This window comes from Myxocyprinus asiaticus, chromosome 24 (assembly GCF_019703515.2).
Source record: "Myxocyprinus asiaticus isolate MX2 ecotype Aquarium Trade chromosome 24, UBuf_Myxa_2, whole genome shotgun sequence".
NCBI classification, from domain to species: Eukaryota; Metazoa; Chordata; class Actinopteri; order Cypriniformes; family Catostomidae; genus Myxocyprinus; species Myxocyprinus asiaticus.
Genome location: NC_059367.1, coordinates 25,642,513 through 25,669,074, shown reverse-complemented (window position 1 = coordinate 25,669,074; position 26,562 = coordinate 25,642,513). Strand labels below are relative to the sequence as shown.

Below are 26,562 nucleotides of genomic sequence, written 5' to 3'. Positions count from 1 at the left end.
AGAAGTTCAATGGGCAGATACATAAAGATACTCTTTAGTTACTTTAAGTGACTCTAGATTTTTTGTTGTTGTGGCAACCGGATGTGTTTTGACATAAATGTGACTCAGAAAGTATGAGGATTAAAAATAGATTCAATTGTTTTGATGTTATCTAGAAATCTGTGTCGTGGAAACTCGGTTCTTTTGAAACCTACCTGGAAAAAAGATGAACTTGATAGAAAGAAACCATACTTGATGAAAGCTTTTTCCTTTACATTGCACATGGAGGGCATGTATGGTATGTGTGCTGAAGTAGATAAATAGTTTTGTACCACCCCATTAGTGCAGTTGGAGCTATTCATTACAAGGGAATCCCTGCAATGATGTCATAAACCTTATGTTTGGCCAGATAACAACCCCTCCTTAGTACCAAAAGGCTTCCCCAGGGTGTTGGCCAGCACTATCTCTAAACACCATTCTGTCAAAGTCTTCTTTACATTTTGCGTCATGGTATGTCATGATGGTGCAATCTTAGAATTCCGCTTTGACAGCCTTATCTGCCCTAAAGTTATTCTGCTGCTTAAATTCTTTTACTGAACTATGTCAATGCAAGACATCTGCTCTTTCCATTTTTTTTTTTTTTAATTCAACTCACAAGTTGACTTGAAACTGATATCTCCACAGGAGGGCACCTCTAAATCAGCAATTGTTGAAGTTAACCACAAAGGAGCTCAGAGAAGACAGCAGCAGCAGAGAGACATGGTATGTACACAAGAATTGTCAGTAAACTTCATCTTGGCAGGTTAACACAACATATTTTAAGCAACAGTGCCCTCTTGTGATAAGAATGGATAATGTAGTATTCAGGTTTTTTTAAAACCACTTCTATATTTTCCTGAATGCAGATATGAACTGTAAATTTATTTATGTCTCTCATCTTCTCCCTGCTGTTTAGGGTGTCGTGCAAGGAACTATTCCGTACCTTGGCACATTCCTCACTGACCTCGTCATGTTAGATACCGCTATGAAAGATCATCTCGAGGTGAGTTGTACTGAGATCAGAAGAAGAAATGGACCTTTGCATTATTCTAGCAGTTAGAATGTATCTTTTTTATTGTTAAAAATTGTATTTATTTAGAATCTTATTTTTATGTATAATTCTATTTATTTTTTTTGTCAGGTTGGGCTGATCAACTTTGAGAAGAGAAGGAAGGTGAGTCCTTGTGTACAGACATTTAATCAGAAATGGTCTTTTTTAGGAAAAGTGTTTTACAGTAACAATAAATAAAACAATACAGAAATATATTACTATTGTTTTAAAAAGTATTATTTTAAAATATTAAAATATCTTGAAAACGTTTTGTCTGTTTGTGTAGGAGTTTGAAGTGATTGCTCAGATCAAGTTACTGCAGCTGACCTGCAATTCCTACAACTTCACCAGAAACCAGCGCTTCACTGATTGGTTCAAGAGAGTGGAGAAACTTACAGACATAGAGAGGTGAGAGAGAGAAACAGAGAGAGAGAGAGAGAGAGAATGATAGAAAGACAAAAAAAGAAAGAAATGTAATATCTATGATATATTTGCCTTTTCAGCTACTCTCTGTCCTGTGAGATCGAGCCTCCATCTGACTCAGTGTGCAAGAAGAATGGCGGCATCATCAAACGCATGAGCGAGGAGTCGGGTTACAGCAGCACAGGGACTTCTCACTCAAAGTCTTTTGAGCAGGCAAGGTTAAGCCAGTTCAAAGACAGTTTCAAAGACTTGGCGGATTCCCTCAGCCTTACCTCAGCTGGATCCAGCGGCTCAGATGCGGAGGAGATGACCCTCAGTCTACTGAACTCCCCAGAATCAGGAAATCAAAAGGTAAGGCCATGTTGTTTTTTACAGTCCCAGTAGTTTTACAATACCTATGTTTGCAGACTTAGTTCAGGCCATGTGGCAAGTGTTAAAGGAATAGTTCCCCCAAAAATGAAAATTCGACCATAATTTATTTACTAACCCTCATGTTCTTCCAAACTCGTATGACTTTCTTTCACATGTGGAACACAAAAGGAAAGATGTTAATGAATATCCTAGGCTTGGGATTTATGCCTTTTTCACACATCGATAATCTGAAGATTTTCCCAATGATTATCCATATATATATATATATATATATATATATATATATATATATATATATATATATATATATATATATATATATGGATTTATTTTTTCAGATTTAAATAGGGCTGCCTGTTGCCCAATATTTTTTGTCTTTTCAAGCATATTTCTCAACACAACTTTGGTAAAGTGTGAGTGCCAGGGTAAATTAAAGCGGGTCGCACAACATGGTGCGTTCTAAAATTTTTAACAGTTATTTTCCACAAAGGTACGCACGCATTGCCAACACTCAGCCTCAAAATTCTGCAGTGCCACGGAGTGCAACTCACATAGTTTTCCATTAAATTCGACCCGAATCATTATCAAAGGACAAAGATTATTTACTCTAGCCATCACTGGATGATATATTGTGCATATGTATCTTTCATATAGCCAACACAATGTGTTTTCATTTACAAGTATTCAGTAACCTATTCAAGGCTACATAGAGAGAAATTGCATAATAAACATCACCATTTATAATCATTCAGTTTGCGCAGTTACACCAGTTTCATACGCTGACCTGCAAACTCATCAACCTCACTTTGTTCATTCTTGTAGAAGTACAAAAAATTTTGTAACTTTGGACTGACTTCTGCTGCGCCGAATCAGCTCGTCCTCTGTGTGTGATACCGGTGCTTTTCCTACCCAAGACCCGGCTTCAGTAAATGTTATATCACCCTCTTGTGGTCTCCCAACACTATTACGCCACACTATTAAACAGAAGGCCAATTGAGTGAATTGGAAAGCATGCAAATTAGGCTTCTAATTTAAATGTTCATTTTAATATATCGATGCCTCAAAAATATATTGATAAAATAACGTGCCAATCAATAATCGAAATATTGATATTTTATGACATTCTTATAATATCCCAATCATCTATTCAATAGAATGGCAGTTAATAGTGAGAACTTGCATAGCTCTCATCAACGTGCAACGGACGTCAAGATTTTCGGGTTGATTCTTACCAAAAACCTAATGCTTGCCTTCAGAAATATGATGCACAAGCCGCATATGCCTACTTCAATACTTTTGGGTGCATTTTTAAGCTTTGAAATGAGTCACTGTCAACTGCTCATTTATTAAATAGACAGCCCAGGATTTTTCATTTTGTGTTCCACTTAAGAAAGAAAGTCATACAGGTTTGAAATGACATGAGGGTGAGTAATTTATGACAGAATTCTCATTTTTGGGTGAAGTTTTCCTTAAAGGTCTGTTCACACCAAAAATGAAAAGTCAAACAAATCGCAGACGAAAGGTTTATTCGTATTAAAAGAAACACAAAAAAAAAAGCACTCTGGTCATTCCCATGCTTTAATGCAATAAACAACTCATTTGATGGAACAGATTTTGTTTGCTTAAAGCAAAATACAACCCATTTGATAATACAAATTTCTTTAATGCAGTGATATAGTGAGTTTGTTGTACCTACTCTCCAGAACAAAAATTGTTCTGTTGTCAGACTAAATGTGAAAAGGTCTATATGAATGCATTGCTTCAAAGTCATGTTCACAGTTAATATTCGCTCTTGGCGTGAACAGGCCTTTAGGAATGTGCAGCTGTATTTAGCCTGGTGTCAGCAGACTGATACCACCCTGTAAACACCTAGAAATTTAGCAGTTGTTATTTGTTGGCTCATAATAAACACAATGACTATACACACTGTATTAACTTGAACTATCTCCAGACATCCACACCAACTTTGAAGCATTCTGGATCAACCTCAGATGCAGGGGAGCAAATGTCTGATTCCTCCTCCAAGGTATTTGCACTTTCAAACCATCTTTTGTCATTTTGTCTGTATTGTTATTCTTGATTATAATGAGTTTTAAACTCATATAATTTTTATTTATTTTCCAGCTCTGGGAGTCATCCAGCCCTTTATCTTTGGAGGCCTCTGGAACAGGCTTGGGACTGGAGTCTGGCTCCAGCAGTTCCACGTCCTCTTCCTCTTCGTCGTCTTTAGTCTCCACCTCCACTGGGCAGGCCTTCCACTTTCACAAGCGTTCTGTCTCTGGTGTCTCTGACAACTCCTCTGTCTCCCTGCCTCTGTACAACCAGCAGGCGAACGACTGCTGCATCATTAGAGTTAGCCTTGATGCGGACAACGGCATCATGTACAAGAGCATCCTGGTGAGTGAGAGACATGTGATGTGAAAGACACTCTTGCAGCAAGATGAGAAATGTACTTTGTATAGTTAGTTAATCTTCATATACAAATCACCATGTATTTCAGGTGACAAGCCAGGACAAAACACCCGGTGTCATTAGGAAAGCCATTTCCAAGCACAACCTGGACAATGAGAAGTCAGAAGACTATGAACTATACCAGAGAGTCTCAAAGCATAAAGGTAAGGAGCCTGAAAATGTAAAGGAATATTACGGGTTTAATTCAAGTTCAAGTTCAAGCTCTATCGACGTGGGACATATTGGAGGGATCATCTTATTTTTATTAGCCAATAGCCTTTAGCCTTTATTGATGAATCATCAATATTTTTGGTCCATTTTCAAGAAGAGACTGTAAATTTTAAATGACTATATATGCTAAAATTGTACTCAACTTTTAGCAGTACACTAGCATAGATGGCCTCAAAGCTAACAGACATGGACTAAAAGCCACACAACTTTAATTTTAATTTAATGGGGTTTTAATTTCAAATGAAGAATATTGGCATTTCACATTTTGATTTTTGTTCCAATTCACCCCACAGAACTTAGAATCCCAGATAATGGAAACGTTTTCTACGCCATGAACTCAACGGCCGACTATGACTTCCTGCTGAGGAAGCGTGGTGCTCCCAAAACCTGCTGCTCCAAGAGCTCCCCGAGCCTAACTCTACCACGCATGAAGCAGAAAGGGTTTAAAATATCCAAGGGTTTCTTTTGAAGCTGTTTGCATTTTGGAGATTATCAAGAGTCACTTTATTAGCCCCACTGCAGTATTATCTGGGTCTTTCATCTAGTGAATTATGGATTGTTGCATTCAGATTGCTGCTTGTTTGCTACAAGAACCTATCCCTGTGTTTTCTGTCCCAATGGAATATGCGACAGACACAAGACCACTGTGGTTCTCACAACGTTGGCCTTAAGACTGCACATAAGAGCCACACTGTGTGTGATAAATATTTTCCTTACCAAATGCAGACATTCGTGCATGAGCACAGTAAATGAAAACATTTGAAGCACTTTAGAATGGTCCTTTACTTAAAGGGAGACATTTGTGGAGAGCAGTTTGGACAGTTGCTGCACTTCCACGTCAGTTTTGGTCCTTTTAATTTCAAACAAGGACTTTCATTTGATTCATCTTGAAACAGGCTCTCTTTTTGGACTCAAAATGTCATCACTGTCTCTCCGATTTTAGGGCTGCTTTTGCTATAGCGACAGTATTACATGGACAGTAAAAATCTGTAAAGTGTATAGTCTTTTGTTTGGTTTTTGTTGTTTTTATGGCTGTTCTGACCGTTGTTATTGCTGATGCCAATTTGCTTGTCAATGCTACCTGTTTTTCCTGGAGACGACACTGATTACAGCCTGAAACTCACCTCTAATGCTACAATCAGTTCACTTAAGACTGTAGGATTCTCTTTTGACTGCTGAGTGACTACTGTTTTCCTTCATGGTGTCACAAAGTCACATTTGAGCATGAGGAGATGACAGGTCAGAAGTCCAGGATTTATATATCATAAATAACATTACTAACGCTTATTAATTAATATACTGTAGAATGCAAACACTGTGATGGAGGCAGTCCTGTCACCCAAGTCTATGCCAAAGCCTTTATTATTTCTTTTTGCAGATGGTTTTTCTGTGTTTCGTGATGTGCATGGCCTCCGTTAACTATACTGGCGTTCCTTTTTTGTACCAAACACTGTGAATGTGGCTTCACCCTGCTAAGCCTGTTTGCATTGTGATTTAAACCCACGAGTGCTTTCTGACCAAATGGCCTCAGTATGATGTGCAGAAAAATTGAGGGGATTTTGTTCCCATCAATAGAGATTTTAAGGCATGTTTACTCAGACGTGTGTGCATGCACTTTAATTAGAAATATGACAGAGATGGATTTATATCTTAATAAGCTGAAAGAATTACACCACGTGTTGGCGCTTTGCCAACTATATAACTAAACTGGAAAATATATAGATTTTGTTTAATTTATGATTCAAAAAGTTCAAGTGCATGGGGAAAATAAATGCCACTAGTGATTCCAATGTTAAATTACTACTAATGACTATCACTTTGGCAAACATGCTGTCAGGAATCTACAAAAATGAAGTGAAACATTACTGCCTGCAGCCTTCGATGCGTCCCATATCCAGACTTCAATTTATATTTTGTTTTGTCTCCTTTTTTTTTTTTTTTTACCTTTTGTATGCCTGAATCTAACTCTGAATTTAAATGTCCAAGTTTGAATGTTAAGGTCCAGTTTGTGGAATTGCCCCATGCTTATTTATTTATATGTTTGTAATTGTTTTATTTATAATTGTTTTACTGTTGTAAAAATACATGAAAATGTACATTTGTATTAAAAAAAAGCACTACATTTTTTAAGAACTTATAACAAATAAATGTGGGTATGCACAGTACTTGATGTTTCTGTGTTTTCACCTAAACAAGCCAATTGCATGTATATTCACATCGCAGAGACCTGTAACTGTTCAGAATTAAAGGGATAGTTCACTCAATAATGAAAATGTTGTCATTGTTTACTCACCACTGTGTTGTTATAATCCCATATGACTTTCCTTCTTTTTCTTTGAAAGAAATGTTGTGCTTAGTGATGTCATAAAATGGCAGTTTATGGTGACCGCCTCTTCAAGCATCGAAAGGACACAAGTATAATTTATTTGTCTAACAAATTATTGTATGCGACTCATGCCTTGTTTTGAAGGCTACGATAAGGTTTGATGAGAAACAAACTGAAATCTAGTGTGTTATTTAGTGAAAATGCTCACAGATCGCTGATCTCCTGTGCGCGTTCATGAGTGCACAAGAGCAGTAGTTACACTGCATGCACGATATGGAGCGTTCAAGCGAGAAACTGCTTTGTTTCACTTCAACTGGATCACCAGCGATATGAACAACAAAAAACACAATACAGCTGCACACAAACCATAGAACAGAATTTACAAAACATGTCTGAGTAGTATGAAGTCGACTGAAGAATGATAATGCAGTGCCAACTGGTGTCTTGTACTTTTACATAGCTCAGATGGGAACAGCACCAAGAATGATATATAATGTTTTTGTTGAGAATGCTAAAGCAGTGGTTCTCAACCAGGGGGCCGGGACCCACTGGGGGCCTCAGCACACTTCCAAGGGGGCCTCAAGTTGACTTAAAATAAATTTAAAATAAGAAACATGGAAATAATTACAATAAACCAACTTAATTAAAATGCTAAGATGTATGCCCACAAATTATAAACAGACTCTTTCTGAAACTTTTTGAATAAAAAAATGATTCATGATTAATTATTTTAATCAGACACGTCTAGTTTCAGGTGAGGGGTCCTTAAAATATAGTCTTGGACAGTGGGGGGCCTTGGAGTCAAAAAGGTTGAGAACCATTGTGCTAAAACATTGCTAAAACAAATGAGAGTGCTAAAACAAACATTCGATTCATTTTTTTAGGTGAGAGAACACCAGAGCCCTTCACCTGCAAGCTTAGCATGAAATAGTCTAACGCGGCAGGCCATTAGAAATTCTATGGGCGAGGAGTCAATAGGTAATGGATGTCTATGGAGGAGATGCTTCAGTGTGCTGAATAAACTGAATTAATGAGGAAACAGCTCATTGTTTAACGAACTGACCGCATGTCCGCTCATCTTCTACATGTTTTACACTAAACGATACTTTTGGAGTGAACTATGTGTGGAGTTTACTACGATAAAATTGCTGTTTTATAAGAGAAGAAACGGACAATTTTGCGACAGGTAGGTGTCAGTTTACGGCTCTCCTCGTTTATTTGTATGGTATCCGCAAACGGCGACTTGCTAACTGTTGAACACGTTCTATTAGAATGCATAGGTTATTACAAAGAAAGATCTCAGCTCAGAGAAGATGTTAAAGCCATATTCAAAGGGATATATAGTTTAACATTACAGAACTTACTGAATAACAATTCAAAAGTGACTAAGGCTTTATAGATTACCTAGAGACAACAGGTCTGATTAGAAGAATATAACATCAAGTCCTTCGGGAATAATATGATATTCAGATTAAACAATTAGATTTTAAGATAGGTGTTTTCCATCTTTTCCATCTTTTTATTTCCTCCTTCAATGCCTCACACTCCATCCCAGTAGGTGGCGGAAATGCACCTAAGCTGGATTGCCAACCGCCAATAAATCCAAAGAAGAAGAACGGCGACTTACTGTCGTAACACGCTAGTTGAGCGTTATCAGAGACTCTCCTGTGATAGAGCCGCGGAGGTTGTTAATTACTTAAATAAAAAATCTCTGGAACCACATACATAGGTTACGTCATTTTTCCTGCGCCAAATTCAATCTGGCTGAGCGCAAGTGCGCAGGTTCACAGGAACCGAATCGAGCTAACGTTCAATATGGCGTTAAGCAAAACATACGGACAGAAACCCATTAAATTCCAGCTGGATGAGGATGGAGAATTCTACATGATTGGGTCAGAGGTTAGTAATTAAACACAGTGATCACTTCTGTGAGGATTACACTTGTTTAATGTAACATATACTGTAATGTATTCGTTACCAAATAAGTCATCTAGCTAGCTAAGATTGTTTTCGTTTGGAATTAGATTGATAACTGGAGTTGGTGGCTTTTCTTGATTATTCCTTCATCTCAATCAGTTCTGGCTATTTTAGACGACATATCAAGAGCAGTTTTGACATTTGTTGTGAAGTTGTATTAGACACAACACAATACTAGTTTATCAGAGGTAGATGGCAATCCAATGCACTCACCTATCATGCAGAGTGCATGAAGGGTATCCTTAAAATACATCTTACGTTTGTGTGTTTAGGTGGGAAATTACTTGCGTATGTTCAGAGGGTCTTTATATAAGCGCTACCCATCACTCTCGAGAAGACTAGCGACAGTAGAAGAAAGAAAGAAGATCGTCGCATCATCTCACGGTGAGTGTTGCATAAAGGACTGTATCAAGGGTTCAAAGTAAGCAATCTCAGAATGGCACTATCTTACAGTATAAGCAATTTTTTTGTGTGTTAGATCACGGTTACACCACTTTAGCCACCAGTGTGACACTGCTGAAGGCCTCAGAAGTCGAGGAGATATTTGAGGGACATGATGAGAAGTACAAGGCTGTGTCGATCAGCACTGAGCCCCCAGCCTATCTCAGGTAAACCATTTCAAACTTTTTGATATTCAAAACGTAGAGCCACAAATGTTCACGAATGTCAAGTCATGCTCAGAGGGTCATAATTAAAACTGTGACAGTAAAATGTATTATAAATATATAGATTTTGATCATCACTTTGCCTGTAATACCTCAATGTCAGATTTTTTTATTTGGTTTTCTTCACAGGGAACAGAAAGCCAAGAGAAACAGTCAGTGGGTGCCCACTCTTCCCAACAGTTCCCATCACCTAGATGCTGTTCCTTGCTCCACCACAATCAACCGCAACCGTATGGGTCGTGACAAAAAGAGGACCTTCCCCCTCTGGTGATTTTATCTTTCCATGGCTCATGATATGATATTGTTGAGTTCAGCATCACAGACAAAAAACGTAACCGACTAAGAATAGAACTCTTTCCTGGATTTGACTTTAAAGATAAGGATAAACTAAAAAGCCTCTGACTCATAATCTTTGCTGGTTTCATTTTCTTGTTGTGTTGTAATCGTCCTTGGCTCTGTAATGTACAGCTTTGATGATCATGATCCTGCTGTCATCCATGAGAATGCCACCCAGTCTGAGATCCTGGTTCCCATCCGACTGGACATGGAGATTGACGGGCAGAAGCTGCGGGATGCTTTCACATGGAACATGAATGGTAAACTGTCCCTTACACACTTCCATAAAAGTTAACTTTTTTTAATACTAACAGTCTCACAGTAAAACATGCACACACCCTGAACTCTGCTTTTTTTTCCCTTTTCTCTCCTGTCCCAAAAGAGAAACTTATGACTCCAGAGATGTTTGCAGAAATATTGTGTGATGACCTGGACCTGAGTCCGCTGACATTTGTTCCTGCCATTGCCTCGGCAATCAGACAGCAGATAGAGTCCTACCCCACAGACAGCATACTGGATGAGCAGATGGACCAGAGAGTGATTATCAAGGTACTACATACAAGTCATTTAATATGAAATCCAACACTTGATTATCAAAACAGTATGATTCCAGAAATTCCAGCTGTAAATCTAACAGATCTATGAGTCCTCCCCAATAATCAGTTATTTAGACCTCCTGGTGCGTTGTGTGAAAATATAAGATTGTAAATAAGATACAAACTTTTAATGATAAATGTGAAAGTTCTTATTAAAGTTCACCCAAAAATAAAAATTCTCTCATTTTCTCACCCTCATGCCATCACAGATGTGTATGATTTCTTTCTTCTGCTGATCACAAACAAAGATTTTTAGAAGAATTTTTCTGCTCTGTATGTCCATATAATACATGTGAAAATCACATAAAGCCAGCATAAAAGTAGTCCATATGACTCCAGTGGTTAAATCCATTTCTTCAGCGATATGATAGTTGAGGGTGAGAAACAGATCAATATTTAAGTCCTTTCTTACTATAAATCTCCACTTTCACTTTCTTCTTCTTTTGTTTTTGGCGATTTGCATGATTTGTGCATATCGCCACCTACTGAGCAGTGAGGAGAATTTATAGTAAAAATATATTGAACTAAATATTGATCTGTTTCTCACCCACACCTGTCATATCACTTCTGAAGACATGGATTTAACTACTGGAGTCAAGTGGATTACTTTTATGCTGCCTTTATGTGCTTTTTGGAGCTTCAATGTTCTGGCCACCATTCACTTGCATTGTATGGACCAACATAGCTGACATATTCTTCTAAAAGTTTGTGTTCAGCAGAAGAAAGAAAGTCATACACATCTGGGATGGCATAAGTGAGAGTAAATGATGAGAGAATTTTCATTTTTGGGTGAACTATTCCTTTAAATACATAAAGGGGTTCAAAATTAGAGTTCACTATGAAAAAAAGCTTTTATTTTGCATTTTTATAATGTCATATTTTTCTAATTTTCACTAAATATTATACTGATGATATAATTAGTTAAGTTAAAAAATATTGAAAAATGTACATAAATGTTTTAAGATGCTGTGTTCTCCTTTTTTGCCTTAACAGTTTTGAACAGTTTATATTCATGGTATCCCAGCATATTTAAAATATTGTTGAGTGCTTCAATGGAAGCAAGGACATTTATTTTACATTATGTTGTTTCTTTGTTGTGAAGTTTGCAAATTATAAAACTTGAATTCCAGGATTTTCAATGTTTGAATCTTAAATTTACATTGGGAACTCATTCACTGTAGACATTAAAAGGCAAGATGTGGGGTTGCAGGAAAATAGATAACGATAACCTTCTAAGTGTTTCATTGCTTTTGTCTTTAACCCGGTAGTTAAACATACATGTTGGGAACATATCTCTTGTGGATCAGTTTGAATGGGACATGTCTGAGAAGGAGAACTCACCTGAGAAATTTGCACTGAAGCTGTGCTCTGAGCTGGGGCTGGGAGGAGAGTTTGTCACCACTATCGCATATAGCATTCGAGGCCAGCTAAGCTGGCATCAGAGGACATATGCTTTCAGGTACGGATGACCATACATAGTCAAATCATGATCAAAAATGCTGTTTCACAGTCCTGGCTGAGCGTGATGTGTCAAGAAATCCTTTTAAAGCAGTATCAGCATAAGAAAATTTGAGGTGAAATTTGGCTGGCACTGTGCATGTTTCGAAATTATGAATACATCAAAAAAGTGTATGACTTTTAAAGTGGAATATTTACAGAATTTAAGCTTCTTCAAAACTATCTAGGAAAGGGCCCCAAATACTCTCAATCTATTTTGTGAGTTAGACTCATTGAAGCATAGGTGTTCCACTTGTGTCATAAAAAGAATAGTGAAGTGTTCTTAGCTTGAACTTTCAAACCAATGTAAACTTTCTTCAAGTTGGACATCATCTCAGACTTCCTCTAATGTCTGGGACATTACAAAACTCATCAGAAGGGTTGTTTTTCCTCTGTGTTTCTCTGATGGAGGGCATGCTGCCTTCTGAGCATTCTAATTAGTAATGCCTGATGTTGAACTAGATCTGTCATGTTTATCATGCCAGACTTTTTTTTATTTATTTTTTTTAAGTAAAGTCAAATTGGAGCTGAAATGCTGATATCTCCTTAACTGTGCTTTGTTTCTTTATAGCGAGAACCCTCTCCCCACAGTGGAGATTGCCATCAGAAACACAGGTGATGCTGATCAGTGGTGTCCACTGCTAGAGACACTGACCGATGCTGAGATGGAGAAGAAGATCAGGGACCAGGACAGAAACACAAGGTATCTTATTAGATACAGACCAGGCTTGTTTGCCCCTTTTGCAGCAGTAAAATCACCCACAACTGAAATTCATGAGGGAATGTAAATGATGACAGAATTTTCTTTTTGTGGTTAAACTTTTATTTTAAAGCACTACATGTATTGCTAAGTTTCAAAGACTCTCCGTTAAAGATAAAACTGTTTTGTGTATCTGTTTCAGGCGGATGAGGAGACTTGCAAACACAGCCCCAGCATGGTGAAGATAAGGGCACCTTCCCACAATTAAGGAAACCTAAAGAGCAGATGAAACACCAATAGAGCTACGACCCAGCATTACTGACATTTAGACATTCCATTGGCCAGTCCTGAAGATTTCCAGTCCCCCCAGATCAGAGTTTAAAGTTGAGCAACTTGTAATTTATTGTAAACTTAAGTAATGTCTGCTCCAGTCTGGCCTAGTCAAAAGCCCTGTGTTGTGACCTTTCCCTCTATCCAATATCTGTCCGCTCAGACACAGATGGTGTCTGTTTTGAAATGTTGAGAGTATTTTATGGTATCTTTATTTGTCTTGTTTTGTGTTTGTGTATAGATGCCAATTTTTAAACAATGTACTTTTAAATAAAATGATTACGATAAGAATTTTCTAATTTTTTTGCCTGTTATTTTGGAGTGCTTTTTGTTCAAAAGTCGCAAGGACAGTATGAGGCAACCTCTGGGGTGAAGTGTCTTACTTGGAAGCAAAATGTGCTTTAGAGGTGACCCATGATGTCCCATGTTTCCATTTTTAATACTGAAATATAGTGCAAACCACCAGTAAGTAAAGCTCATACAACAAAAGCCTAAAAGTTTTTGTATTTATATTCAGAGCAAAAGTTTCTCAAGAAGCTTCTTGCAAATGTATCCATTGTGTTGTTTGTTTAGGCAAATTGCAGTCTTTCCGGAGAGCAAACATCCAAACAATTTACCTTATCCATTTCGACACACAAAGCATTTTGTATTTTGCCATGGTGCTGTGCTAACAAAATGCCATGAGCCTGGAAATGCATAGTCTGCTGTTTAATTTGGCATTTCAGATCACTGCTCAATGTGTTCAGTACTATTCCTGAACTGTGATATGCCACTGTATTGTAACCCAAGAAAATAACCTCTTGTGGAGTACACAATCCCTACAATCATACCCTTAAAAATTATGGATTATAGTTTGAGGTTTTCAACTCCATTGCTAACATTATACAGCCATCATTGCTTTGTAAATCATTATAAAGAAGTTAAGAAAACAAATGATTGTTTAAAACCATGTGGTGCAAACTAAAACAATGGTATTGTTCTTCCAGAACAAAATAACAAAGGAACACTTGTTTGTGATGTGCATGGCACTGGATGCAAAATTACACAAAGGCACTAAGGCGGCCAAAAGTAAAATCCTTATTGCCATAGTCTTGGATACAATGTGGCTGTCCTTCCAGGATGCACAGTGCAACTGATGGCCATAGACTAAAGCGCCTTCCCTTTAATAAGGAGTGTTTTAAAGGAATAGTTCACCCAAAAATGAAAATTCTCTCATCATTTACTCACCCTCATTCCATCCCAGATGCAAATGACTTTCTTTCTTCTGCAGAACACAAACGAAGATATTTAGAAGAATATTTCAGCTCTGTAGGTTCTCACATTGCACGTGAACGGTGACCAGAACTTTGAAGCTCCAAAAGCACATAAACTCAGAATAAAAGAATCCATACGACTCTAGTGGTTAAATCCATGTCTTCAGAAGTGATATGATAGGTGTGGGTGAGAAACAGATCAATATTTAAGTCCTTTTTTACTATAGTTCTCCTCCCTGCCCAGTTGGTGGCGATATGCACAAAGAATGTGAATCGCCAAAAACATGACGAACGTAAAAGTGAAAGTGGAGGTTTATAGTAAAAAATAATTTAAATATTGATCTGTTTCTCACCCACACATCATATTTTATCTGAAGACACGGATTATAATGCTGCCTTTATGTGCTTTCTGGACCTTCAAAGTCCTGGTCACCATTTACTTGCATTGTGAGGACCAACAGAGCTGAAATAGAAGAAGAAAGAAAGTCATACACATTTGGGATGGCATGAGGGTAAGTAAATGGGTGAGCTATCCCTATAAAGAACATTCAGACATAAACTCCCCCAACTAAAATAAGGAGGATATTAAAAGCAAGGCAAGATTTATTGCTGTCCATAGAAAAAATTGGTACTGAATCCTTCTAGATTTCTTCTCATTGATGATCTTCCTCATTTGGACCTTGACCTTCATCTTGACCATGAACGGTATCTTCTCCCTCTCCTTCTCGCCCATTCCAGGACAACCCATTCTGATCTTCTGAAAGGGGGGCATAATTTGGATCTTCTTGAGGTGCGTCAAATAGAGCTCGACTGCAGAATATCAACGAACACTTCTGTTTGAGTATCAAAGCCAAACATGATAAAAAGTCAAGAAATAATTCAAATATTCATGTTCATACTCACAAAATTCCAGGAGTGGCAAGAAGCTTTCTTCCTCCTGGCTGGTTAGGAAATACATCCTCCAGGAAGTAGTAGATATGTCCTACACCAATACCTAAATCAAAACAATACAAATAAATATAGATATCAGTTCATTAAAGGAGTAGTTCACAAAAACCTTTCTTTCTTCAGCAGAACACAAATGAAGATTTTGAGAAGAATATCTCAGCTCTATTGGTCCTTACAATGCAAGTGTATGGATGCCAAAAATTTGAAGCTCCAAAAATCACATAGGTCAGCAAAAAAAATCCATATGACTCCAGTGGTTAAATCAATGTCTTCAGAAGCGATTTGATAAGTGTGTGGGGAGAAACAGATCAATGTTTTAGTCAATTTTTACAATAATTTCTCCTCCCTGCTCAGTCAATCTCCACTTTAACTGATTCACATTCTTCATGCATACGCCCCCTACTGGGCAGGGAGAAGAATTTCTAGCAAAAATTGACTTAAATATTGATCTCTTTCACAACCACACCTATCATATCATTTCTGAAGATATGGATATAACCACTCGAATCGTGTGGATTACTTTTAAGCTGCCTTTATGTGCTTTTTGGAGTGTCAAAATTATGGTTCTTGCATTGTATGGACCTACAGAGCTGAGATATGTTTCTAAAAAAACTTAATTTGTGTTCTGCAGAAGAAAAGTCAGTCATACACATCTGGGATGGCATGAGGGTGAATAAATGATGAGAGAATTTCCATTTTTGGGTGAGCTATCCCTTTAAATGTTGCAAAGACTTTTAAGATCAGGTCAGCATTATTCTTTGGCATGACTGCAGGGTTTTTCATTTGGACTTTTATAGGATTTAACATTTTATCACGATTTGCAAACACAATTAGCAATTTCTAGCCAGTGAAACATTTTAGAGCGGAGCATGACTAGAAAGATGTATATATAGAAATTTCCATGACTTATTTCCATGGTTTTTTAATGATATTTTAATTTCCATGGCCTAGAAATCACAATTCAAAAGTGCCCAACTCTTTCTAGGTTTTCCATGACCGTGGGAAACTAGATGACCCTCAATTAGTTTAGGAAAGCAGCAGGCAAATCTGGCCCTCTTAAAAACAAACAAAACTTTTTTCCTTGCAGCCTGGGTACTTCAAGTTCTTCTTTGGAGCCATCTAGGAATGTTATGCTTATGCAGTCATTATCAAAATCCTGCACAGCATATAGAATTCAAAAGGTGATGTGTTGAGATGCAAAGTCACCTCTTTTACATGGGTGTCTCAGGAGAAAAGTTCACATACCCAGGAGATCAATAACAATGGAATTGCCGAGTAACAGCGAGAATCCCATGAGCACCCAGGGAAGGAACGGGGCCTGGAAGTTGAGCAGACCAAAGAAGTTCATGTGAATGTAAGGGTTTCTTCTACTCCACACATACACCAGCATGATAGTGAAGGCCTGTCCTAAAAAGAACAGGTTGGCAAATAGACCAAAGAGCTGCAGATATTAGAGTTAAAGAATTTAAAAGATAAAATACTGAAAAAGAAACACAGCTACTGAGAAAAGCCTCTTAAAACCTAGATATAAACAAGTTTTTATAAACCTGTAGAAGATATAACACAGTTCTTAATTGAATGGTCATGTGGAGTACATACTTACAGTAATACATTGTAACAGTTCATGGATGGGCAAGGAGGTGGCGGGAACCGGCTGAACAGTAAACAAAGTTTTAACGAGAAACTCAACTTAAAACAAACGTAAACAAACACAGACATATATGCAACACGGCCGAATGCGTCTCTATCTCTCTCTCGAACCGTGGTCTCCAGCTGCCCTTTATCACGCCCTCCTCCTCGTCACATACATACATCATTTAAAATCTATATGAGATCTTGCAGAAAAGATCTTGCAAGGATATGAACCAAACTACATGCTAACACTTTGCTAAAGAGATGCTTAGCTTTTCTTAGTGTGATGAATGCTGAAGGATACAGTCATAAGTGCACCACCAAACAGGAACATGTAGACAAAGTCTGCCGTTCGGCCACGGAAGGAGCCTTCCTCCAGCATTCGGCAGTAACGATATCTGCTCAGTCAAGGATGCAAACACAGATGACCTACAGCACACAGCTGCACAGGAGCCAAATATTAGTTATGCAAAGCAAATACACTGTGAAACTGTGTGAAGGTGTTTGTGTGTGAGTGAAACCCATCTGTAAAGCCAATGGAGCGACATTTTAAAAGGGATACAGAAAAATCATGTTGAACAAGAAGCTGAATCCAAGAGGTCCAAAAAACAAGAAATTTGTGATCAGTCGCCATACCTACAAAAGAGAAGAAACCGACATGAACATTAAAACAATAATACATACTGTTCCTATACTTAAAACACTTGTGTTTCATAAACCATGATATTTAAGAACTAACCTGATATCTCTTTAATATCAGGCCAGGGTTAAAATAGAGTTGAAAAGGTGTGATGAACTCCAGCTGCTGTAGATCACAAAACAAACTTATGTAAGTTACATTGAGCTTTTCTGGTGCTCATGAAAAAACTTGCCTCTTTTTAACATTTCCTCTTTTCCAGTTCACATGAAATGTTTAACAGTGACGGCAGCATCCTGTAGTGTGACATGTTGTACTCTGTCTAACATTCTCTTAAATCTAAAAAAAAACATTCTAATTTTTGTATATGTTGTATATTTATATATTCTAGGTGTTGTATTTATTGTATAAGGTCCCACTTTATATTAGATGCCTTTAACTAATACGTACTAGCATTAAAATACATACAATACAATGTACTTATTGTGTAACTACATGTTGTTCTGCAAAATTCTCACAAGATTCACATTTGCTGCTACTGAGTTTGAGGAACGTTTAGGATTAGGGGTTATGGTTAGGGTTATGTTTAGGGGTAAGGTTAACAGTGTAACTACAGGTGTATTGAAATGCAGGTACTTTAAATCTATATACAATGCAACAACGCGTATGTACATAATAAGTACACTGTATCAAATGCTTAAGAATATAGTAGTTAAAGACACATAATATAAAGTGGGTCTTTGTATATTGTTGTATAATTATTATCATTATTCAGCATTCATGACTTCATATTGAGACAACATGGAATTTGTATTTGCACTTTTAAAAATGAATGTCACATGGCTAGAGAAATAGTGACCAGTTACAGAACCTATAATATACACTTTATGCCTTATACTTTTTTATATATTTTAATATAAAATCTTGATGTTGGAAAAACAAGTTCATGGACATGACCCTGAAACTGAATCTTGAATGTAGGGAAGATCATCAAAATTGTTCAATGCATCAAACTGATGTCAAAAACTTGACATGCTGACCCATGTGACACTATATTTATAGTACTGCCTGGGTCTTCAGACGTATATAGATATCAGACCTCTTGCAATATATATAAATAGGTTGCTTACCACAGCAGCAGTTGTCAGGACGCATGCAGTCGTGTATGCTCGAGTGACGGCTGGAATCTGCATGTACTCCTGGGTGACGCTGTGTGCCATGATGTCTGTATAAACTTTCACCTACGAGTGTATCCGTATGGTCAGTTAACCCACATGACTTTTAAAAAAACACTGACGCTGACCGACGATCAGTCGGTTAAATGGGGGTGGCTTTTATGTCTCATGAGATCCATGTCCACGCTTCGGCCTCGATTATAATTGATTGTTCATACTTGCGTTTGAACATAAGAATATAGGCTTTCAAGCTTCATCAGTTGCTTCAGCACCTCCACGTGGATATAAGCAAAATACTCTCGTTCACCCGTGGACCAATGAGATTGCACGGTTCAACTGACGTCATGTAACTTATTATCACCTAATGTATTAACTGTAAATGAGTGTTTCACAGAAGATTTAGGACAAGTAATGTGTCTGAAAGTATTTTAATTGTAGCAAAATACAGCGCACATTTCATGAAAAAGTATTTACACAGTAAATATGTAAAGCAGAAGAAACTGAAGTAGCATAAAAAACTTTTTTTTAACTATAGCGACTAATAAACATGTAAGTTGTGAGAAAAAGATAGTCAAAGTCTATCAATTGAAATGATTGCATATGATTTATTAAAAAATGTGGTGTGAGAGAGAGAAAGATCTGACTTGAGTCTGTGTCTTCATCACTTAACTTGTGTCCAATTTTGACAATTGCTCTTCTATTATTTTCTATTATATCTACCATTTATTTGTAGTTTTATTTTTATAACTTAATGTCATTCCTTTTATCTTTATTTCAATTACACTAATTACACTGTGTATTTTTCTTTTCTTCTTTTTTTATCCTCTTAATTTTACGGAAGCCCTGAACCACAAGATAAAGAGAAAAAAAAAATCACTATATAAAAATAATTTTTTTAGGTGTCTTAGTGCCTTCCTGAGCCTATGTCCTACATTTTTTTTTTCCTCAGGCAAAATTTTCTTTCTTTGATTTTCTTTTCAAATTTTTTTTTCTCTCTTTCCCTGATTTTTCAGTAAAACTTTTTATTTCTCTTTTTGAAATATTTGAGATTTGTAATTCAGTGAAAGAAATACATAATAATAATAATAATAATAATAATAATAATAATAATAACAATAATTTTGCCTGAGGAAAAAAAGTAGGACATAGGCTCAGAAAGGCATTAAGGCACCTAAAAAAAAATTTCACCTTGTGAAAATAATTATTTCACCTTGCAGTTCAGGGCTTCCATATAATTTATATGTTATTAATTTACATTTTTAATATATCTATTATGCTGAAAATACTTTGGCAATACAAATCGAAAAAAATGTGTTGTGTTAATAAAGCACCATAAAACTGAGAATGAAAGAGAGTTAAATTAGGGTTAAAATATTATCAGTGTCCTGCACTGAGAAGTGACAGTTTTTCTGTTTGTACACTCAAAAAAAATGTATAACAAAATTTAATTGAGTAATATTTAAAGGAATATTCGAGATTTAATGTAAGTTCAGCTCAATCGACAGCATTTGTGACATAATGTTGATTACCACAAAAAATTATTTTGACTCATCCCTCCTTTTCGTAAAAAATAAAAAGCAAAGATCAAGGTTACAGTGAGGCATTTACAATGGAAGTGAATGGGGTCAATTTATGGAGGGTTTATAGCAGTAGTGTAGCCTAGGGCATACGCAGGCATACACCGTATGCCCACCTATCTTTCTTAGGATTTTGCGTATGCCCACCTGAAATAACTGATGATACGTATGGCCGCCAGAACAACGACTAGGCTTTTTGTGTGTGTGTGTGTGTGTACAACGATTCTCTCTAAACGTGCATGGAACAGAACTTTTGAAACAATAAGTATTTAAAAGTTGACTTATTGGCCCCATTTACTTCCATTGCCTCACTAGATCCCAGATTTGTGCTTTTTTTTTAAAGAAAAGGAGGTACTAGTCTCAATCTATTTTTGTGGTAATCAACTTTATGCCACAAATGCTGTTGATTGAGCTTAATTGTATTGAACCCAGAATATTCTTTTAATAAAATAAAATTAAAAAATATATATTTTAAGTTTTATTAATTTAATTTTGTAAAATATTACAAAATTCAGTTGATGGAGATTTATTATGAAATTGAAATATGCAAATTTTAAAAATTGGCTAAAATATTTTTTGAGTGTACATTAGTCAAACATACAGTGTGAATCAACATCATAAACAAGTTGTGTCAAGTGTCAAAAATTTGTGTTCCTAAAAGAACATATCCAAACACAAAACATCTCTCCCCTATTGGATGTGAGAGATTTCTAAATAAGTTTTTCTTAGTGTTACTAATCAATACAAACTATACAGTAAATAAATGGGAGAAAGGGCATCAGATGCAACTAACATGCTACAATCAACTGATTTACGCCTGTATTTAAATTACAGTACAACTTGCAGAGAAATGTAAAAGCTACGAATATAAGTTTCGGACATTGCAACTAATGCAAAAATCCCTGATTACAAAAGTTTTAGCACCCTTTTTTCAACTTAACAGAGTATTGATGTCTCTTGACATGGTGGAAGTTTGATAATAAAAAATACAGACATAGCTGCTCTTGGTTCATAAAGCTCAGATGTGCAAGATTTCCTGAGAAGAAAATTGATTAATCAGACATTTTTAAGATAGAAGGATTATAAATGCCTTGGGAGCAAGAACTTACAATGAAAAAAGTAGTCACCTACAAACCATAAAAATTATTTTCATTGGTGTAACCTAATTTTCTGATTAATTTAGCATGATTAAACATTTTCACAGTGTATGTTACATCATACAGTGGGTCATCAATCATCATGAATAAAAAAAGTAGATGTTCATGCAAGTTTGTATAAGGCCAGCTGATCAACCCAACGATCAGTTAGAGAAATTTACACTGAATGCTTCAGACCAGAGAGGATGGCAGCATGGTGCAAGAGACAATTAAGTTTCCTGAGAGTTTATGGCATGCTACATCCAAAGAAGTCTGCTCCAACATAGCGCGGGTAACCTTCCAGAACCTTGCGCTGAACTGGGTCAAACTTCCAGTACTGTCGGCGGCTGATAAAGACAGCATAACCTGTGGAGTATACAGTTAAAAATAAAAATGATCTCAAATGGAAACTTTGTTTGCATTCATTTCAAGAATGTACGTACATACATTAAACAGCCCAAAGTATGTGGACACCCCCTTCTATTTAATGGGTTTGTCCAGGCCTCTTAATTCCAGTGAAGGCAGATCTTAATGCATATAATGACATTCTAGTGAACTTTGTGCTTCCAATTTAGAGGGAACAGTTTAAGGAGGGCCCTATTCTTTTCCAGCAAGACAGTGTCCCTGTGCACAAAGTGAGGTCGATTAAGAAATGGATTACTGAGTCGAGTATGGAAGAACTTGACTGGCCTACACAAAGCCCAGACCTGAACACCATTGAACACCTTTGGGATGAAATGCAAGTCAGGTCAAATCGCCCAAAATCAGTGCCAGGCCTCACTGATGCTTATGTCTAAATGGAAGCAAATTCCTGCAGCCATGTTTCCATTCCCAGAAAAGTAGAAGCTGTGAGGTTTAAAACCATTGGCATGCAAGGCCTCGATATACTTCTGTATACTTCTGTTCTTCTTTGTTCTTCGTTCAGGGGTAAAAAGAAGTTCAAAACAGTCGAGCAAAGGTATACTTACTGTTTGCGAACATTCAGATACCCGCCACACCGCTGTGGGAGGCGTTTAGAATTACATTTAAATATGAGGACGCTCAAGACACTAATGTGACATTAAAATGTGTTATCAATTACTTTATGCCTCATTCTATGAGTAGAATTCGAATGAGGTCAGTTAAAAAGTTGTTTGATGATTTAAAGTAATATACTCTATATGCAGTAAATAATGTTTAATTTGTCTTGTTTATATTCTGAATTCATGATGCTAATACACTAACACGCTATACGTGGCCATTATATGTGCTGATTACACTCTGTTATTGTAATTTATGATGGCACTGATACTACTGCAAAGCGGGATGTATAAAAGAGTGTTAATGGGGAGAATACAGACAAAAGAATGATGATATATATCTTACTTTGGCCAGATGTGTGAATGGCTTTCACTGCAAATGAGTGAATGTATTTGAGTATTTATGTAGATATGATTCCTTTTGTAGACTAATAAAACAAAAAAATCGTATGACATGATCTTGGAAAATGTCTCGATTGTAAACAATTGCACAGATGTAGGTACATTTGCACCAGCTCGCTAATAACTGCACACCGATGTGTTCATGTTGACTGATCTTGACTGACTGAAGGTTGTGAGCGGGAATTAGCTGTCAAGGTCACACCTTCCGATGACGTGGACTAATGGCAGTAAGCAGGTGTTTAGCTGCCGGTAAGATGTTTTCCTCAAAGTTTGCCCAGGCGAGCTGTTAAGAACCACCGAAAAAAAAAAACACCGAAACAAACACAAAATTTTTTTTTTTTTTACCAAATTTGTCCTAAATGGCGTCACACCCGTTTGTTCTTCGATTTCATATGAAGTATACAGGGGCCTTTAATGTTCAACAAGCACATAGGTGTGGTGTTTGGATATCCACATATGTTAGGTCATATTAGTGTAGCAATTACACAATTAAATAATAGCAAAAAGCAGAAATACATATATGTGCATTACCATTGGCATCCTGGAAGGCAGCATCAATCTCTTCAGGAATACCCCACCAGTCCTGCTGCATGCTGCGTGAGACGGTAGTGTCCACTCTATTCTCTTGGGAATCTAAACGCCAGTATCTTCCTGACTTGAAGAAGTATGTTTGGTGGCCGTGGTGCTCCTTTAAGCGCAGTGATGCCTGAATGTGTGTGATAGGAAGACCTAGAGTCTGCAGAGAGTCTGGTCCATTTATCTTGTGCTCTGCATCAAACACCCAGTACTTGGAACCTTACAGAGGATACAAGGAAAAGAGTGAGTTGACTGCATTAATGTACTGTTTTCATTCTGTGTAAGCATCTCTATATTACATTTAAGCATGACACATTCTTTGTTGCTGATCTGCAAAATCCAGTGTTGTGTGAAACATGCGCAAGATATATGTTGTTTCATTTGAATTTATAAATAAGATAAGTAATGTAGAGCACAAATAAAAATAGAATATACAGTATACAGTACGTGCATACACATATACACACCGACATACAAAACCATACAAATACATGTATTCACATACATAGGCATAGACACATGCATGCATGCACATATGTGCACAAATACCTACACAGAAAGAAAATGACTCAAACCACAGTCATGATGACACATAAATGTGTAGGATGACATCAGAATCAGAATCAGAATCAGCTTTATCGCCAAGTATGCTTACACATACAAGGAATTTGTCTTGGTGACAGGAGCTTCCAGTGTATAACAATACAAAAACAATACAAAAACAGCAGCAAGACATAGATAATAATAAAAAACAAAAAAATTAAACTAATTATACACATAGTACAGACACACTCATACTGTACATACATACACACATACACATGGGTAGTGCAAATCTTATACAAATCAGTTATGTACAGTGCAAATGTTATTTGTTTTGTTTTTTCAGAGGAATGAAATGGCAGAAGAGGTTGGATGTGTTGGATAAATATAAAAAAAGACTAAACTGTGTATTGCACATAGTTATTGCTCAATGTGGCAATTTAGTTTTTCATGAGATGGATAGCCTGAGGGAAAAAACTGTTCCTGTGCCTGATGGTTCTGGTGCTCAGAGCTCTGAAACGTCGGTCAGAAGGCAACAGTTCAAAAAGGTAGTGGGCAGGGTGAGTGGGGTCCAGAGTGATTTTTCCAGCCTTTTTCCTCACTCTGAAAGTGTATAGTTCTTGAAGGGTGGGCAGGGGGCAACCAATAATCCTCTCAGCAGTCCGAACTGTCCTTTGTAGTCTTCTGATGTCTGATTTCGTAGCTGAACCAAACCACACAGTTATTGAAGTGCAGAGGACAGACTCAATGACTGCTGAGTAAAACCGTATCAGCAGTGCCTGTGGCAGGTTGGATTTCCTCAGCTGACGAAGGAAGTACAACCTCTGCTGGGCCTTTTCCCACTGAGTCAGTGTGGGTCTCCCACTTCAGGTCCTGTGAGATGGTGAGATATATTCTGGAAAAAAAGGTAATAAAAGGGTCCCAGGTCTCAAAAAATATACCAGTGTCGCCCTTTATAGTATACCTAATCTTTTCCAAATGAATGAAACTCATTACATCTCATAGTCAGTCATCAAATGACGGAGGGGAATTCTGTTTCCATAGCAGGAGTATGCACAGGGACGGACTGGGAAGAGAAATAGGCCCTGGATTTTAAATAAAAACCAGCCCAAAAGTTGATGAGTGGGGTGGAGGGTTAGGTGCATGTCGCGGCCAGCTTCAGCATACCGCGCCGCTGTTTTGTGGCCCGTTTGGCCCATTTCGCGGTCGGCCCACCAGGAAAAGTCCCGGTTCTCCCTATGGCCAGTCCACCCCTGAGTATGCATCTTATTGCTAATAATGTAGAGAAAGCAAATGCGTTTGTAAACGACCAGGCAAGCCAAAAACGTTTGGAGGAAGTCCGAAAAGTGCAACCAGAGGGCAAGGTTCAGTCTGCTTCTTTGTAACTAATGAGAAACAATTAAAGATTGGTAGACAAAAAGAAGCTATGGATGGGTATAGCCAAAACATATGTATTAAGTCTGCAGGGGCCTGATGGCAACGATCACACAGAGGATCAATGCCAAGCTTGATTTTTGCCAGTCTAACTTTTGTCTAGTAAATACGATAAGTACATTTTAATTGGATAAGACTGTGCCGCGCACAAATAGAAGAAGTATGGAAACGGAACAGGATCTAGTTCCCAGTCTCACCTTCAAATGTGAGCTGGAAGTCTAACTCCCACTGTTGTTTTATAAAGGTGAGGGCAGGAGTGGAAATGGAGGAAATTAGCCTGTATTGAGAATATATTATACCCCTTTTATCTAAGCCTACCTCAAGGATTTGATCTAGATGGGATTTTGGGGGAAGATTTGGAAAGTTAAGGAATGTATTTTTAACAAAAGTTCCGTAGCTGCAAATATCTCAAGAAATGTACTTTAGAAAGGGGGAATTTTTGTGTCAACTGAGAAAAACTGGGGAAAATATTATCCATATAGATATCATTGACAACTGATATCCCTGCTCTCTGCCAAGTATTAAATGCTTTGTCATTCAGTGAGGGGAGGAACATACATGGGTGAAATGACTGGCAAACTTTGAAGGCAGAAATGGGCCCAGAATTGAGACCAGATTTGTAACGATTGCCGGACAATGGGATACCGCAAGAACAGCGAGAGACGGCAGTAAGAGGACCACATAGCTGGTGAGGCAGGGGTGCAAGAAATCTCTTCAATACTGACCCAAGCTGGGACCAAGTCACTGAGCCCAAAATTACTCTGGATTCAATATAAAGTGCAGTGTATATTTGCTGCCCAGTAGTAAAATAGGAAATTAGGAAGCGCAAGTCCACCTGAAAGCTTTGGTTTCTGGAGTATTTCCCTGCAGATTCTAACTGGTTCTTTATTCCAAATAAAATAGGTGATGTGTTGATTCAGAGTCTTCAAAAAAGGTTTGAGTATAAAAGTTGGGATACATTGACATAAATACAGAAATTTGGGTAAAACATTAATCTTGACCGAATTTACACGTCCAGCCAATGAAAGGGGGAGGGCCGACCAGCGAGCAAAATCTTTCAGGACATGCTGCAAGAGTGGGGTAAAATTTAGCTTTGAAGAGATCTGAGCACCTATGTGTGATTATTACTCCCAAATATTTAAAACTGTGGGAAGCGGTTTTAAACAGTAACACATTTACTGGTAAATCAGATGCTGGAAAATGTATTGGGTATAGCTCACTCTTACTTATATTCAGTTTATAGCCAGAAAAGGAATT

At 37.3% G+C, this 26,562-nt stretch overlaps 4 protein-coding genes across 6 annotated transcripts in view; 2 read left to right on the top strand and 2 right to left on the bottom strand.

Moving 5' to 3' along the window:
* Positions 1–6,804, top strand: part of LOC127415079 (ral guanine nucleotide dissociation stimulator-like) — a 30,638-nt gene extending 23,834 nt beyond the window's left edge. For all 3 annotated transcript variants that reach the window (XM_051653623.1, XM_051653622.1, XM_051653621.1), the window contains exons 9-17: positions 664–741; positions 935–1,021; positions 1,160–1,192; positions 1,356–1,477; positions 1,573–1,843; positions 3,816–3,890; positions 3,989–4,261; positions 4,365–4,479; positions 4,840–6,804. In XM_051653623.1, coding sequence (XP_051509583.1) covers positions 664–741; positions 935–1,021; positions 1,160–1,192; positions 1,356–1,477; positions 1,573–1,843; positions 3,816–3,890; positions 3,989–4,261; positions 4,365–4,479; positions 4,840–5,015 — 1,230 coding nt within the window. In that variant the 3' untranslated portion in view covers positions 5,016–6,804. The remainder of the gene's footprint in view (positions 1–663; positions 742–934; positions 1,022–1,159; positions 1,193–1,355; positions 1,478–1,572; positions 1,844–3,815; positions 3,891–3,988; positions 4,262–4,364; positions 4,480–4,839) is intronic.
* Positions 6,805–8,473: 1,669 nt separating this feature from the next.
* On the top strand, positions 8,474–13,877 carry LOC127414996 (SWI/SNF-related matrix-associated actin-dependent regulator of chromatin subfamily B member 1-A-like). Its single transcript, XM_051653432.1, has 9 exons — positions 8,474–8,771; positions 9,122–9,233; positions 9,328–9,457; positions 9,644–9,781; positions 9,983–10,110; positions 10,233–10,399; positions 11,715–11,905; positions 12,515–12,646; positions 12,846–13,877. The coding sequence occupies exons 1-9, from the start codon at positions 8,688–8,690 to the stop codon at positions 12,883–12,885; spliced, it is 1,122 nt and encodes a 373-aa protein (XP_051509392.1). The 5' UTR covers positions 8,474–8,687; the 3' UTR covers positions 12,886–13,877.
* A 199-nt stretch (positions 13,878–14,076) lies between these two features.
* On the bottom strand, positions 14,077–18,886 carry LOC127414998 (derlin-2-like). Its single transcript, XM_051653433.1, has 7 exons — positions 18,574–18,886; positions 17,546–17,611; positions 17,369–17,442; positions 17,111–17,204; positions 16,420–16,615; positions 15,130–15,220; positions 14,077–15,036 (listed from the first exon to the last, which is right to left on the bottom strand). Exons 1-7 carry the CDS (start codon positions 18,661–18,663, stop codon positions 14,880–14,882), a joined length of 768 nt encoding a protein of 255 aa, XP_051509393.1. The 5' UTR covers positions 18,664–18,886; the 3' UTR covers positions 14,077–14,879.
* A 144-nt stretch (positions 18,887–19,030) lies between these two features.
* The window catches only part of LOC127415314 (stromelysin-3-like), a 39,007-nt gene continuing 31,475 nt past the window's right edge, over positions 19,031–26,562 (bottom strand). Inside the window, exons 7-8 of the mRNA XM_051654024.1 lie at positions 23,284–23,547; positions 19,031–21,697 (exon numbers count right to left, since the gene is read on the bottom strand). Coding sequence (XP_051509984.1) covers positions 21,579–21,697; positions 23,284–23,547 — 383 coding nt within the window. The 3' untranslated portion in view covers positions 19,031–21,578. The remainder of the gene's footprint in view (positions 21,698–23,283; positions 23,548–26,562) is intronic.